The sequence below is a fragment of the Leopardus geoffroyi genome, chromosome E2 (assembly GCF_018350155.1).
Source record: "Leopardus geoffroyi isolate Oge1 chromosome E2, O.geoffroyi_Oge1_pat1.0, whole genome shotgun sequence".
NCBI classification, from domain to species: domain Eukaryota; kingdom Metazoa; phylum Chordata; class Mammalia; order Carnivora; family Felidae; genus Leopardus; species Leopardus geoffroyi.
In genome coordinates this window covers 4,816,935-4,833,944 of record NC_059335.1, presented here as the reverse complement: position 1 = coordinate 4,833,944, position 17,010 = coordinate 4,816,935, and the positions used below count along the sequence as shown (strand labels likewise).

The window sequence follows — 17,010 nt, the reverse complement described above, 5'->3', positions numbered from 1 at the left end:
TTGCGAATTAATTTGTCATCCATTATCCCCTCCTTCCTAGGACTTCTTTTACCCTCTTATTCTTGCAACACATATAGCCCAGCCTTACTCTCCCTGCCTACACTCCACTCCCAACCTAAAATGAGTAGTTTGCCTTAACCCTTCAGTCACATTTCACAACCTAGTGTCTTTTAGCCTTAGTGTGGGTTACATAGCATGCATCAAATAAATATGCCCGAGTGCTAACCCTCAGTACCTGTAATTGTACCCTTATTGGGCAGTAAGCTCTTGGCAGATGTCTTTACGTTAAAATGAGGTCATGCTAGATTTGGGTCAATTTTACTCCAATGACTGGTATCCTTATAAGAAAAGAAAAATGAAGACACACACAGAACAAGGTGTGATGATGAAGTCAATGATGGAGTGATATACATCGACAAGCCAAGCCAGACCAGGGACAGCTGACAGTCCCCAGGAGTTAGAAACAGCAAAGTCTCAATTCTTGAGGTACAGTGTGGCCTGCCAACAGCTCACTTCAGACTTCAAGAACCTCCAGAACTGTGAGACAGTAATTCCACAGTGTGCTTAGACTAAGAGACCAATGCACCATTGCTCATTTTAGCCAGCCTATATTCTATATATGCAGCATATTATCTACGCAACTGACTATGGACACAAGTTATTTTCATGTCTTGGTTATTATGAATAATGGGGCATGTTGCTTAGTTTTTACATATTTGTGAGTTTTCTAGTTTTGTCAATTTACCTGACTCTAGTTTCATGCCATTATGGTTGAAAAGATGCTTGATAGAATTTCACTCATAAATTTATTAAGACTTGCTTTGTGTGCCAACATATAATCTATACTGGAGAGTGTTCTGTGTCCATGTGGGAAGAAAGTTTTCTGCTGCTGTTGCATGCAATGTTGTAAGTCCGTCTGCTGAATGTCTTTGAAGTCCAATGTTTTCATATTGACGTCGTGTCTGAATACTCAATCCATTATTGAAAGTGCAGTGCTGAAATCCTGCTGTATACATATATAGGTGCTTTTATGTGGGGGAGGGAATAAATATTTATACAAGTTCTATCCTTTGGTGGAATTGACTCCTTTATTTTTTCCGTTCTGTTCTTAGCAAAAGCAGCTAAAAACTATAAAACATTACTTTATATCTATAAAAGAAAATGATTTCAAAATTAAATCATGCACATGTATCCAAATGTGACCAAATCAACGCAACAATTCAATGCACAATAAGTGTATTATATAATTCATGGAACAAAAAGCAAGACACAACTAAATGTTTTGTCAATACAAATGCTACACACATATACAAACCTACAGCTTAGTGCAACACAAACAAGTCCTAAGTACTTGGTATAGCTACCTTTCTCCTACATTAAAGGGGTGAATGTCTTCTATGTAGTAAATAGACAGAGAATGTATAAAAACTTTGGTCACATGTAATGTAATCCAAAATGTGGGACCCAAGTGGAATGTAAGGTTAGCTTATGGGAATATGAACATTTCAGAAAGAACTCAACTTGAAATAAATCTGCTACATAAACACGATGACCCATAAAAAACTGATCATTGCAAATGCATACAAAGAACTGCCCAGAAACACTGGAAATCTTACTGACAGGTATATTACGGTACCATACCTGAAATAAAAAATAACTTGCTTGATGTGTTTAAAAGAGTAGATAACAATGAAAAGTAAATAACATGTGAGTGAAAAAATTGCGAGGTACAATAGCATGGTGTTCGAAAAATGAATACTCTGGGAAAGATGTATTAGCCTGTACAATTTGGTTTTGATCAACTATTGGCTGCTTTTGCAGTAAATTACCAAGATTGTCATTGTAACAGTATTTTCCCACACACTTCAAAATCTGGAAGCAATAGTCTTTCTCACATTGTCATTTATCGTTTTTTATTTTCCCCAGCCCTCTAAAGGTAGCAATCGGTTTTTGAATATCAAGTAGCCATTTCAAGGCGTCATAAGATACACATGTGGAGAAACATTACACAAACTACAATTCAGGCATCTGCACAAACACCACCCACACTTACGGAAAAAGGTGTTTCTTTTCAATGTGTCAGTATGAGTTAAAGAACCATACTATTATTGTCCTCCAAAACCAAAACAGGGGGAGACTTTATCGCCTTCTGCCAAATAGCGCATTAACTAAAAACCGTGTACAAAGCGACCCATTTGTTTAATACGGACCTTGTCGTGTCTTATTATAGTCCTTGCATTCAAGTCTATTTTGTCTGAAGCATAGCTACCCCATTTCTTTGGGTTTCCAATGGCATACAATATCGTTTTGAATATCTGCACTTTCAGGCTGAGTGTGTTCTGAAAGCAGATGTGAGTCTTGTGAACACAACATAGGACTGGGTCTTGGATTTCTTTCCATTCAGCCCATCTCTATCTTTTGATTGGGAATTTAGTCCTTTTATATTTAAAGGAAGTATTGATACAGGAATGGAGTTACTGTTGTCATTCTTTCCATGGTTTTCTGGCTACTTTAGAATTGTTGCTCCCTTTCTTATCCATTTTCTCTTTACTTTTGTGACTGATGATTTTCAAGAATGGTAAACCCTGATTCTTTCTCTTTATCTTTTGGGTATCAATTACCAGTTTGCTCCATGGTTACCATGAAGATTCAAGAAGACACGACAGTCTATTTTAAGTTACGTACAGCTTAAGTTTGCCTACTGAAATTCTTTCAGGCCTGAGGTGATTGTTCAAAAATATGAATGTAGTATCCTAGCCATTTTAGGAAGGTTTTGCTATATTCTTTCTGATATCTGTGAAGATTTCTTCCTTTCAATTACATCAGGATATTGATATTGATATTCTGTACTTGTAACTATTGCTATGATGAACCTGCATCACGTTTTTCAGTGGACTGACCCTCTTTCCCTTAAAGATCATTTAGTACATTTTATTTGTGATACACACTTTTAGTTGAAATAAATGGACAATGGTGTCCTGAACACCTCTTTCATGATAATTACAGCAAGGTTAGAGGCACAGAAAGTATCTCCATTTAGATTTTATTCAACTCTTCTTCTTCACCTTCCATGGAAAATTACATATGTATGAGTCCCACCTAAGAAAGAAGGGAACTCATATCATTGATGTAGCAATACTCAGCCACATACGTTCACACACCCACTAGGAATAAATGAATTTTCTGAAGTGATTTGAGAATAAGAAGTATACTAATGTTTACTAGTCACAAATCTTAAATAGGTTAATGTAAAAATATTGAGAGTATACGTATGTAAAACGCCATCCGTTTTATCATTTAAAGCATAAGCATATACATTATCTAAATGTTTACCTTTGTATTATTCCTGCTAATAAGTATTTTGATGTAATGTCTGAATACACAGACTTACTGCTTTCTGCTGTGAATCCTGTGACACGTGTTGACATTTTATGTTCAGTTAAATATATTTTTAAATACTTCAATCTTTCAACTTACTTTTCTTTTGGTACTCTCTGATGTTTCCCAAATGGTATATTTATAACGAAGGACTTTCCTCATGCATTAAGTTTGAATGGTTTGAACTCACATGCATTTGGAGATATTGAATAAGGATTGAGTTCCAGATGAAAGCTGTGTCATTCTCTTTACATTTTAGAGTTTTCCTCTCATATGGGAATTATGATGTTGAATAAGGTAGGACTTCCACCTAAGGGTGTGCCACATTCATCACATTTGCAATGTTCCTCCTATGTATGAACAATGTGATGGTAAGGCTTGAGCCGAGTGAAATGTTTCGCCACATTCTCTACAATTGTAAGGATCTCTCAAGTATGAATTTGGTGGTGTGGAATGAGGCTTGAGCACCATTAAAGGGCTTTTCAGAATCTTTCTATGTGAAAAATCTTCTCTATGACACATTCTCTGACACGAAATCAGGGATCAGCTTTGGTTAAAGTCTTGCCACATTGTTTACTTGGGTATCGTTAATCCTCAATGTGGATTCTGTGGTGTGGAGTAGCGTTGAGCTGTCCTTAAAAGTTCTCTCACAGTCTTGGGGTGCCTGGGTGGCTTAGTGAAGCATCCAACTTCACCTCATGTCATTATATAGCAGTTTACGGGTTCGAACCCTGCATCAGGCTCTGAGCTGTCTGTGCCAAAACCTTGGAGCCTGGAACCTGCTTTTCATTCTGTGTGTGTGTCTGCCTCTGCACCCTCCCACTCATTCTATCAAAGAAAAACTTTTTAAAAAGTGGGGGAAAAAAATTCCCTCACAAGCTTAAACTCTAACATTTGCTCCAAGATGATTTCTGTAATCTTGAATAAAGGATGATTGGTGATTAAAGCCTTTTGCACACGTTACATTGGTAAGGTTGTTTCAAGTATGAATTCTGTGATGTTGACGAAGTCCTGAGCATTTGGTAAAGCCCTTGCCACATCTCTTACATTGGTAAGGTTTCTCTCCAGTATGAATTCTGTGATGGCCATTACGGTCTGACTGCAACCTAAAGGCCTTGCCACATTCTTGACATTTGTAAGGTTTCTCTCCAGTATGAATTCTCTGATGCTGACTAAGGGATGATTGCTGGCTAAAGACCTTGCCACATACTTGACATTTGTAAGGTTTCTCTCCAGTATGAATTCTGTGATGCTGAGTAAGCGTTGTTTGCTGACGAAAGACCTTACCACATTCTTGACATTTGTAAGGTTTCTCTCCCGTATGCATTCTGTAATGCTGAGTAAGGGATGATTGCTGGATAAAGGCTCTGCCACATTCTTGACATTGGTAAGGTTTCTCTCCAGTATGGATTCTGTGATGCTTAGTAAGGCTAGAACACAAATTAAAGGTTTTGCTGCATTTGTTACATTGGTAATGTTTCTGTCCAGTATGAATTCTGTGATGTCGAGTAAGGGCTGAGTATTCGCTAAAGGCCTTGCCACATTCTTTACATTTGTGGGGTTTCTCTCCGGTATGAATTCTGTGATGTTCAGTAAGTCGTGAGGAATAGTTAAAGGCTTTTCCACATTCTTGACATTGGTAAGGTTTCTCACCAGTATGGATTTTGTGATGCTGAGTAAGGGATGATTGCTGTCTAAAGGCCTTGCCACATTCTTGACATTTGTGAGGTTTCTCTCCAGTGTGGATTCTGTGATGTCCACTAAGGGATGATTGCTGGCTAAAGGCCTTCCCACATTCTTGACATTTGTAAGGTTTCTCTCCAGTATGAATTCTGTGATGTCGACTAATTGATGTTGGATGGCTAAAGGCTTTGCCACATTCTTGACATTTGTAAGGTTTCTCTCCAGTATGCATTCTGTGATGCTTAGTAAGGGATGCTGGCTGGCTAAAGGCCTTGCCACATTCTTGACATTTGTGAGGTTTCTCTCCAGTATGAATTCTGTGATGTCGAATAAGGGATGATTGCTGCCTAAAGGCCCTGCCACATTCTTGACATTTGTGAGGTTTCTCTCCAGTATGGATTCTGTGATGCTGAATAAGCAATGATTGCTGGCTAAAGGCCCTGCCACATTCTTCACATTTGTAAGGTTTCTCTCCAGTATGCATTCTGTGATGTTGAATAAGGGATGATTGCTTGCTAAAGGCCTTGCCACATGTTTGACATTTGTGAGGTGCAGTATGGATTTGCCTGTGTGCATGGAGTGATGACCCATCCTTAATGGTTTGACCACCTTCTTCACATTTGTCAATTTTCTTTGCAGTATGCATTTGCTGATGTTGAGATAGTGTTGAGTGCCTGTCAAAGGTTTTGCCACATTCCTTGCAAATGTACCTTTTCTCTCCAGTACCCCTTGTCTTATATGTATTTAGACTTAACGATTGACTAAAAATGTTCCCAGATTCATTACCTGTGTATGGGTTTTCCCCCACACGAATCCTCTGATGATCAGCAATACTGGAGGACTGCTTCAGAGCTTTCCCACATTCATCATATTTAGAAGTATTTTCTCCCCTCTGCGTTCTCTTACTCTTGGTACGCTTGGAGTTTGGGTAAAAGACTTGCTCATCTTTATTAGATTCAAAATGGTTTTCTTGCAGAGTCCTCAGATGTTTGCTAACATGGGATCCCTGGTTAGACTGTGTCTCAGATTCACTGTATTGAGCCAGTGTATCTCCACTAAAAATGCTCTGGTAATGTTGCAGGGTCACCTCCTCTGTGAAGCGCCTCCCAAATTGACACGTCCTAGGCCTTTTATCTTCATTTTTGAGTCTCTGAGTTTTAGAACTATTTGACTGAAAGGTCAATCCAATCCCACTTTCACAATGGCTCAAAGCATTGCTTTCAGTGTGGATGGGGTAACTTTCCAAATGTTCCAAATTTTCGTTGCACAAATATGTATGTTTGCGTATTTGATTGGAACTTCTTACATATGCACACTCCTTTGCACAAATAGTGGATGTAAAAAGGGCGGTTTTCCAAGATGTTTTATGTCCTTCACCACTTGCGGCCGTGAGGTTCTTATTATGGGCACTCGTCTCAATTGGACCACGTCCTTCATGAAACTTCTGATGCGCTTCATTCTTTCTATCACTGTCGCAGTTTATCAAGTGTAAATTCTCAAGGGCATGATGTTTCCATGTACCCAGTGACACATTTTGTGAAGAGGCTTCTATGCATGGCTTTGGCAGGAAATTCTGGGTGCCATGTGAAGCTATAGCTGAAAGATAGCAAATAACAAAAAAAGGAACATCATTCCAATTACTACTCTCACATGAAGGTACTGACAACTTCTAATATACAACCTTCAAATCAGTCAGAGAATGTCAGGAAGATGGTTGAGAAGGATTCATCGGGAATTCATTCTTCCTTGACACAGAAACTTACATACAACGTGTTGAAGACATAGGCTAATAGATCATCCTGTAGTTGTTTAATGGTGTAGCACAAATCACATTCCTGTGCCACAAAGAATCAGGAAAGTATCCTATGAGCCAAAATTTAGAAGGAAGCACATTTAATTTAAAAGTCAAACAGAAATGATGAAAATACGATATAGCAAAAGTAGGAATAAAACAACAGGATGAGTTTGTTTTCAGAAATAACCCAAACATTTTACAGATCTATAACACCATCAAGTAAGGATGAATAATTGAAGTTCTCCTAAAATCAGAAGTGAAGAAGTAACGCGACACAGTACATGTGATATAGATATAAAAATAATTATAATTGGCACAAAGAATAATTACATGCTAACAAATAGGTATCAAAAAAAAAAAAAGTACCTATTTCAAAAAAAGGTATAACCTACCTGACATCATCATGGAGAAAAGAACATAATGAAAGAGGAGCCTGGGTGGCTTAGTTGGTTGAGCGTCCAACTCTTGATTTTGGCTCAGGTCATGATCTTAGGGTCATGTGATGGACCCCCATATCAGGCTCTACCCTAAGCAAGAAGCCTGCTTAAGATTCTCTCTATATATACCTCTGCCTTCTCCCCCACTTACTGACTCTCACACTCAAAAAAAAAAAAAAAAAAAAAAGAAAAAAAAGAAAAAGAAAAAATCAACGGATCTACAACTACTAAATAGATTAAAACTGTAATAAATAAACTCCCAGTGGGGCGCCTGGGTGGCTCACTTGGGTAAGCATCTGACTTCAGCTCAGGTCAGGATCTCACAGTCCGTGAGTTTGAGCCCTGCATTGGGCTCTGTGCTCACAGCTGAGAGACTTGAGCCTGCTTCGGATTCTGTGCCTCCCTCTCTCTCCTCCCCTCCCCTGCTCATGCTCTGTCTCTTTCTGTCTGTCTCTGTCTCAAAAATAAATGAAAACATTAAAAATTTTTTTAATTAAAAATAAATATAAAAATAAATTTCCAACAAGGAAAATGCTTATGCCAGATGAATTCACGGAATAATTCATAGACACACATGATAAAGTACTTGAAATCTCCCCAGACATTTCTAGGGAGTGAAGAGAAGGGAGATTATGAAAACCCTTGATCATACCAGCCTTAAAAGGTTATCAAAGCTGAAGGAAGATGCTTTAAGTATAGAAGACTATGAATGACTATCTGTAGGGAATATTCATGCAAAGTCCACCATAAAACTAAGCAAATAGGGGAGCCTGGGTGCCTAAGTTGGTGAAGCATCTGACTCTTGACTTCAGCTCAGGTCATGACCTCAGTCGTGAGATCAATGAGCCCATGTCCAGCTCATTGCAAACTGAAAAACCTGCTTGGGATCCCCTTTCCGCCTCACTCTCTGCCCCTCCCATTGTCCTCTTCTTCCCTCTCCCTCTCAAAACAAATAAACAAATGAAAAACAAACTGAATCAAAAGCATGTTTTACCATTTTACGACATAATCAGCTGGGAATTCCTCCTGAAATTCAAGGGTGTTTCACCATATGGCAAACTATCAAGTTGGGGCTGCACATTACAGACTAAAGATCACAAAGAGAGGATTAATTGATACAGGACAGGAAGTGAGCATATTGGACACCATTTCATGATTAAAGATACTCACTAAAGGAAGAATCAAAGGAAACTACGTCATCCTAATAAAGATCATGTATGTGTGAAAGGCTGAAATCCAACATAATCGATGAGAAGACTGAAAGCTCCTCCTATAGGATCAGAAATAAGGTATTGAAGCGACTTTCCCATGTCCATTCCACACAGTACTGGGACTATTCAGAACAATTAGGACAGAAAAAAATACATAAAAGGAAACCAAATTGGGGGCGCTTGGTTGGCTCACTTAATTGTCTGACTCTTGGTTTTCAATCTGGCACTTTGTGAATTTGAGCCCCACATCAGGCTCCATGCTGATAGCACAGAGCCTGTTGGGGTTTGCTCTCTCTGTCTCTCTCCCTCTCTCTCTCTGCTTCTCCCCCACTCCCACTCTCTCAAAATAAATAAACTTAAAACAACTCTAAAATCGAAACAAATTGGAAAAGAAAAAGCAAAATTATCGTTTTTAGAGGATGAAATTATCTATATAAAATCCTAGGGAACTTTTTTTTTTGGTAACCATTATTATTCATTTTTGCTAATTTTTCTACTAGACCCTCCACTTTCAATTTTTTATGCTATAAATGCTTGAGTTAATTACTGTATTTCACCTTTTTTCTTTTATTACACTCAATGAACAAAAGAAAAGAAATTTAGATAACATTCTGTGAAAGGAAACACTAAAGAAAAAAAGAAAGAAGTAAAATGAAGACCCAAATAAACAATAACATAACATTGAAAGTAATTCATTTCTCCAATACAACACACAAAATTGGCAATACCTTAAATACATTTACATTGAAAAAAAAAAAAACCCACAAACGAAAAATGGAAAAGAAAACGAGGCAACAGTTTACCCACAGAAACATATAGTGTGATAAAAGATTCCTAAAGCAATCATACACTAACATATTAGACATTTTGGAAAAGACCAAGACCATATGCTTTCACTGGTCAATTGACCAAACATTTAAACAAGTAACTCCTTGGATGCCCCCGTGGCTCAGTTGGTTAAGCATCCAACTGTTGGTTTTGGCTCAGGTCATGATCTCACTTTGTGAGTTCCAGCCCCACACTGTGCTCTGCACTGACAGTGGGCATCCTTTTTGGGACTCTCTCTATTTCCCTCTCTCTTTACCTCTTCCCTCTTATCTCTCCTCTCTCTCAAAATAAATAATTATTAAAAAGGTAATGGAGAACATTATATTTTTTAAAAAAGAAATTACTGATAAAATTCATCAAAATTCTACAAATAGCAGAATAGAGGGAACCCATTGAAAATCATTCTAGGTAGCAGGCATTACTCTGGTACCAAAGAGGACATAACCACAATACAAGAACAAAAAAAGGCTAGTTTGTCGAATATAAATATTGCTACACTGGCCTTCTTTTGACATCCATTTGCATGATAACTTCTCTAGCCTCTCACTTTCAATTGGCAGATAGCTTCAGGTCTAAATTGAGCCTTTTGTAGGCAGCAGATTAATCGGTTTGGGTTTTTTTAAATCCATTCAGACACCCTATGTGTTTTGATTGGAATGCATAGTACATTTCCCTTCAAAGGAATTATTGACTAGATACCTATTTGCTGCCATTTTATTATTACTTTTGGCATTGTTTCTGTAGATTTTTTTCTGATACTTTCTTGTCTTTCTCACTTTTGGTCTCTCCTCTGAAGTCAAAGACTATCCTTAAACGTGTCTTGGAGGGCTGTTCCAGTGGTCACAAACTCCTTTAGGTTCTGTTTGACTGAATATCTCTCTCCCCTCTAGTCTGAATGATAGTCTTCCTGGATAGACTATTCTTGGCTGCCTATTTTCCCCATTCAGCATTTTGAATCTATCATGTCCCTCCCTCAGGGTTGCCAAGTTTCTGTTGAGAAACCTTGAGCTGGCCTTATGCTTTTCAGCGTGGGTGAAATACTTCCTCTGTGTTGCTGCTTTTAAGATTTTGTCATTATCACCATAGTTTGCTAATTGGATCCCAAGATGTCTTGGTGTTGGCCTCCTTTTGGTGATTTCGATGGAGTTCTGTGCCTCCTGAATCTGCAGGTCTGTTCCTTCAACTGATTAAGGATGCTTTCTTCTATTATTCCCTGAAATAACTTTTCTGACCCACTTTCTCATCTTCTTCTGTGACCCCTGTAATATAAATCTTATCAGTTTTGAGGGAGTCCCTGGTTTCCTAAGGCTATTTCATGTTGCATAGTTCTTCTCTCTGTCTCTGTCTCTCTCTCTTCCTTAAGTTTCACTATTTTCCATTATTTTGTCTTTAAGGCCACCAATTTGCTGCTCTCATTCTTCCAACATGCTGTTCATTGAATCAAGTGCATTTCTAATCTCATTTATTGCATTTTGCATCACTCATTCTTTCCTAAGCCTCCTATCTCTGTAGTAAGAGCCTCACTGCTGTCTTCTTTTCACAAGCCCAGTGAGTATCCTTATGATAGTTGCCTTCAGTTTTCCATTTGGAATGTTACTGATACAGTGTTTCACTGAGATCTCTGGCCATGGCCATAACTTGTATCATTTCGGATAAATTCTTCCATCTTACATTTTGTCTACATCTCCACCACCCTCTGTATGTTAAAATAGCCAGTTATGTCTCCTGCTCTATCTTTGACGCCAGTGGTCTGCAGAAGCTCTCCTGCCAGTGTTTGGACCCTGTCCTCAATGGGGCGAGTTTTGACTGGTTATGCGGTGGTCTGCTTGTGAGATGAGACCGGACATCAACTCCACCAGAACTGAGGCCATGCAGAACTGTGTGGTCACATGTGGTGTGGGCAGCAGATTATGCAGGTCCCCTGAGGTAGGGGCCAACCTTGCTAGGATTGAGTCAGGCTTGACTGAGAAGGGCAGTTCCACCAGAGCGTAGGGCTTGGGGCATGTTGTAAGCAAGGCAGGCAGCCAGTGTCCCCGCTGAGCCCTTTCTCTCAGGGTGCTCTGTGTTCATGCTGAGGAACGTGGGAAGGAAATGGAACCAGCCAGCTCCTTTGTTCCCCATCATGCACCTCATTGAAGGGCCCCTAGAATATCGAATAATCTCACTCATCTGTGTCCCAAATGCTCTTCACATTGCTGTTTCCATGCTGTCTACCCCCAGGTTGTGAGTCTACCTTCTGTCCAGGACAGGGCAGTACCCTCCTGGATCTTTCCCAGCTAAGCCTGTCAACCTTGAAAACTCGAGGCTTGAAGCCACACTGTAAGAATGCACAAAATGCAGGCCTTCTCATTTTCCAAGACAATGACATTAGGGAAATGTTCTCCTTGTGCATTCTTCTTTGGGCTCCACTCTCTCTCATCCTTCTCCACAACCACAGTTCCCTACTTTCAGCAGCAATATAATCTGTTGCTCCCCCAGCCAAATCTCTATACTTCCTACAATCTTCGATGTGCCTCTTCTCTCTCATCAGCTGGGTAATTCCTCTGTCGGTGTTAAGGTTGCTTTTTGGGATACATAGGATGGTTTGGTGGTCAGCTGGATGTGTTTGTGGGATGTGAGGAGGGTAGGGTACTCCTAGTCTGTCACGATACTATCTTATTCTTCCCTGAAGAATCCCTATTTTTTTATATTTTAAATTATTATTTTTTGAGACAGAGTGTGTCTGCAAGTAGGGTACTTGCACAGGGAGACGGAGACTCTCAAGCAAGCTGCATGTTAGGTGTGGAGCCTGAGGCAGGGCTTGATGCCATGACCCTGGGATAATGACCTGAGCAAAAATCAACAGTCAGACACTCCATCAAAATGAGCCACGAGTGCCCCTAAAGAATCCTCATTTCAGAAAACCTGTTAACACTCAAGCAAATTTTACAAAATGGAGATTACAAACCCAACACATAAGAATTCATGGTTTATACACAACAAAGAACAAATCCCCCAAAATATAATTACAGTTACATTAGCATGACAAAGAATAAATTGCTGAAGACTTAATATAATGTTAGAGGTCAAAACTGGTGCAGAGAAAACTATAAAGTATTGTGAAGGAATTGAAAGAAGAAGTAAGTGAAACCACATCCATGTTCTTACATAGGAATACTTCAAATTATCCAACTGTCAGTATACTCAAAGTGATCTACTGATTTCATGCAACCTCCATCAAATTCCCAATGACACTTTTGGCAGAAAGATCACAACCAAATGGAACATTCACATGGGTATTGCAGGATAATATATACCCACAATAATCTTGAAACATAAAGACTACTCTGGTGGCACCATACTTCCTAATTTACAACATACTATAAAATCAGTTGTCAAACTAATGGATTACAGAAGAAAACAGACATAGAATAATGAAAAAGTGATGGTCAGCTACATGTGCACTTCAATGTCAATTGACATTCTCAATGTGACATATGAAAACGAACAGAGCATCTTCTTAAAACTCACATTCTGATTTCGATTTTTACGTGGGGTCTGTTTTGACATTTCTCACAAGCCTTACCCTGATGCAAACATCTACACTTCAAGAGCCACACTTCTATATTCCAAGAAAAAAAAAAAAAAACACAAGAAGAAATCATGGAGGACTTTGAACTTGAAGAATAATGAGGAAATTACTAGTCCTCATATGATGAACAGAAACAACCATTCTCCTTGAACACTTACGACACAGTATAGACCATTCTATCAGTTTTCCATAAATTTACCCACCGATCCCAGTAACCTATGAGAACAATACTATTGTTTTCATCTTTCAAAAGAATATCTGGCAAAATTGCACTAATAGTATAATATGTGTCTTTATCCAGATTATCTGACTTTGAATTCATCTAAGAGGAACACACCAACCATTATACAGAGACAATCCTAAAAGTAAGTTTACAGAAAGTTTCAACGTGGTGATGGTAATGCAAATATATTAAAACCATGAAACTGAGTAACATAAAAAGAAAAGTGAAGATTCCACGTAAAATACAAAAATTACCAATTGAATACAAAAGAATAAAAGTGATAGAATAAAAAATGTTTACTCTCCCTGAAACTAAGAAATGTTTTCAGTGACATACAGATTATACATCTATTTGTGGAGAAAGGTTTTTGTGACTTGCAAATACACCACAAACACACAAACTCAGAAATACAGAGGAGGACAGAAGGAGGGGAAGATGGCAGTGCAGGAGACGCTGGGCTCACCGTGTCCTGCTGATCACTTAGATTCCACCCACATCTGCCTAAATGACCCAGAAAACCGCCAGAAGACTAGCAGAATGGACTCTCTGGAGCCAAGCGTAGACAAGAGGCCCACAGAAGAGGGTAGGAAGGGGGGAGAGGCAGTATGCACTACACAGACTGATGGGAGGGAGCCCGGGTGGTGGAGGGGCAGCCTGCCCAGCAAGGTAGAGCCCCTAGTCTGACTTGCAAAAGAGGAGGGGCCGGACCGAGTGTGTTCTGACAGCCAGCGGGACTTAACATCTGGAATGTTATAAGTCAACAGCTCTTCTCCGAGAGTGGGAGGGCTAGAGGACAATGGGAGGGAGAGTTGTTGAGCCCTGGAGGACAGAGCTCAGCTCAGTGGGGAACAAAGGTGCTGGCCAGCGCCATCTCCCTTTCCCACCCTCCAGCCAAAATCCCAAAGGGAACCAATTCCCATGAGGGAACTTGCTTGCACCGTGCAAACACCCAACGCTTTGCTTCTGTGGAACCATCCCTCCAACGGGTCTGCCTCCGTCCCAGTGCCACAGGGCCCCTCCCGAAGTGGACCACAGACCACCGAAGGCAAAGTGAGCTGATTCTGCCCCTCCCGCCCCTGTGCACCTTGCAGATCCACCCCTTCTAATACACCAGATCCCACAGAAGCAGCACCACAAGCCTGGCAGTGTGGTAGTAGTCCAGACAGGGGCCACACCACTCCACAGTGAGTCCTGCCCCTGGGAGAGGGGAAGATAAGGTACACACCAGTCTGACTGTGGCCCCAGCGGTGGGCTGGGGGCAGATATCGGGTCTGACTGCGGCCCCGGCCACAAACACAAGTTACCCCAGACAATATAGGAGAAGAGCCCTGCAGTTCCACACCATTCTAGGGACTATCCAAAATAACAAAATGGAAGAATTCTCCTCAAAAGAAACTCCGGGATGTAGTGACAGCTAATGAACTGATCAAGAACGATTTAAACAATATAACAGAAAATGAATTTAAAATAATAGTCATAAAATTAATCGCTGGGCTTGAAAAAAGTATGGAGGACAGCAGAGAATCTATTGCTACAGAGATCAAGGGACTAAGGAACAGTCAGGAGGAGCTAGAAAATGCTATTAATGAGGTGCAAAATAAAATGGAGGCGACCACAGCTCGGAATGAAGAGGTGGAGGAGAGAATAGGTGAATTAGAAGATAAGATTATGGAAAAAGAGGAAGCTGAGAAAAAGAGATAAAAAAAATCCAGGAGTATGAGGGGAGAATTAGAGAACTAAGCGATGCGATGAAACGCAACAATATACGCATAATTGGGATTCCAGAGGAGGAAGAGAGAGAGAAAGGTGCTGAAGGTGTACTTGAAGAAATCATAGCTGAGAACTTCCCTGATCTGGGGAAGGAAAAAGGCATTGAAATCCAAGAGGCACAGAGAACTCCCTTCAGACGTAACTTAAATCAATCTTCTGCATGACATATCATAGTGAAACTGGCAAAAAAAAAAAAGAAAAAAGGATAAAGAGAGAATTCTGAAAGCAGCTAGGAATAACCATGCTCTAACATATAAATGAAGACCGATAAGACTCGTGACGGTTCTGTCTACTGAAACTTGGCAGGCCAGAAAGGAATGGCAGGAAATCTTCAACATGGTGAACAGAAAAAATATGCAGCCGAGAACCTTTATCCAGCAAGTCTGTCATTTAGAATACAAGGGGAGATAAAGTTCTTCCCAAACAAACAAAAACTGAAGGAATTCGTCACCACTAAACCAGCCCTACAAGAGATCCTAAGGGGGATCCTGTGAGACAAAGTAACAGAGACATCACTACAAGCATGAAACCTACAGACATCACAGTGACTCTAAACCAATATCTTTCTATAATAACACTGAAAGTAAATGGACTAAATGCGCCAACCAAAAGACATAGGGTATCAGAATTGAAAAAAACAAAAAACAAAAAAACAAGACCCATCTATTTGCTGTCTACAAGAGACTCATTTTAGACCTGAGGACACCTTCAGACTGAAAGTGATGGGATGGAGATCTATCATGCTACTCCAACTCAAAGAAAGCTGGAGTAGCCATACTTATATCAGACAAACTAGACTTTAAATTAAAGGCTGTACCTACTTTCAGACCACAATGCTATGAAGCTTGAAATCAACCACAGGAAAAAGTCTGGAAAACCTCCAAAAGCATGGAAGTTAAAGAACACCCTACTAAAGAATGAATGGGTCAACCAGGCAATTAGAGAAGAAATTATGAAATATATGGAAACAAATGAAAATACAACAGTCCAAAGGCTTTGGAATGCAGCGAAGGCAGTGCTGAGAGGAAAATACATTGCAATCCAAGCCTATCGCAAGAAACAAGAAAAATCCCAAATACAAAATCTAACAGCACACCTAAAGGAAATAGAAGCAGAACAGCAAAGACACCCCAAACCCAGCAGAAGAGATATAATAAAGATCAGAGCAGAAATAAACAGTATAGAATCTAAAAAAACAGTAGAGCAGATCAATGAATCCAAGAGTTGGTTTTTTGAAAAAATAAACAAAATTGATAAACCTCTAGCCAGGCTTCTCAAAAAGAAAAGGGAGATGACCCAAATAGATAAAATCACGAATGAAAATGGAATTATTACAACCAATCCCTCATAAATACAAGCAATTATCAGGGAATACTATGAAAAACTATATGCCAACAATCTGGACAACCTGGAAGAAATGGACAAATTCCTAAACACCCACACACTTCCAAAACTCAAACAGGAAGAAATAGAAAGCTTGAACAGACCCATAACCAGTGAAGAAATGGAATCATTTATCAAAAACCTCCCAACAAATAAGAGTCCAGACCAGATGGCTTCCCAGGGGAATTCTACCAGACATTTAAAGCAGAGTCCAAAAAGTAAAAAGGGAAGGAATACTTCCAAACTCATTCTATAGAGCCAGCATTACTATGATTCCTAAACTAGACAGAGACCCAGTAAAAAAAAGAGAACTACAGGCCAATATCCCTGATGGATATGAATGAAAAATTGTCAGTAAGATACTAGCAAATCTAATTCAACAGCATATAAAAAGAATTATTTACCACGATCAAGTGAGATTCACTCCTGGGCTCTAGGGCTGGTTCAACATTCGCAAATCAATCAATGTAATACATCAAATTAATAAAAGAAAAGATAAGAACCATATGATTCTGTCAATTGATGCACAAAAACCTTTTGACAAAAATCAGCATCCTTTCTTAATAAAAACCCTCGAGAAAGTCGGGATAGAAGGAACCCACTTAAAATCATAAAAGCCATTTATGAAAAGCCCACAGCTAGTATCATGCTCAATAGGGAAAAACTGAGAGCTTTCTCCCTGAGACCAGGAACACGACAGGGATGTCCATTCTCACCATTGTTGTTTAACA

The 17,010-nt window shown here is 39.5% G+C and overlaps 1 protein-coding gene across 2 annotated transcripts in view; it reads right to left on the bottom strand.

The window, feature by feature from the left end:
- Positions 1-1,896: 1,896 nt before the first annotated feature.
- The window catches only part of LOC123578633 (zinc finger protein 345-like), a 223,946-nt gene continuing 208,832 nt past the window's right edge, over positions 1,897-17,010 (bottom strand). For both annotated transcript variants that reach the window (XM_045441632.1, XM_045441631.1), the window contains exon 4: positions 1,897-6,657. In XM_045441632.1, the coding sequence (XP_045297588.1) occupies positions 4,358-6,657 (2,300 nt within the window). In that variant the 3' untranslated portion in view covers positions 1,897-4,357. The remainder of the gene's footprint in view (positions 6,658-17,010) is intronic.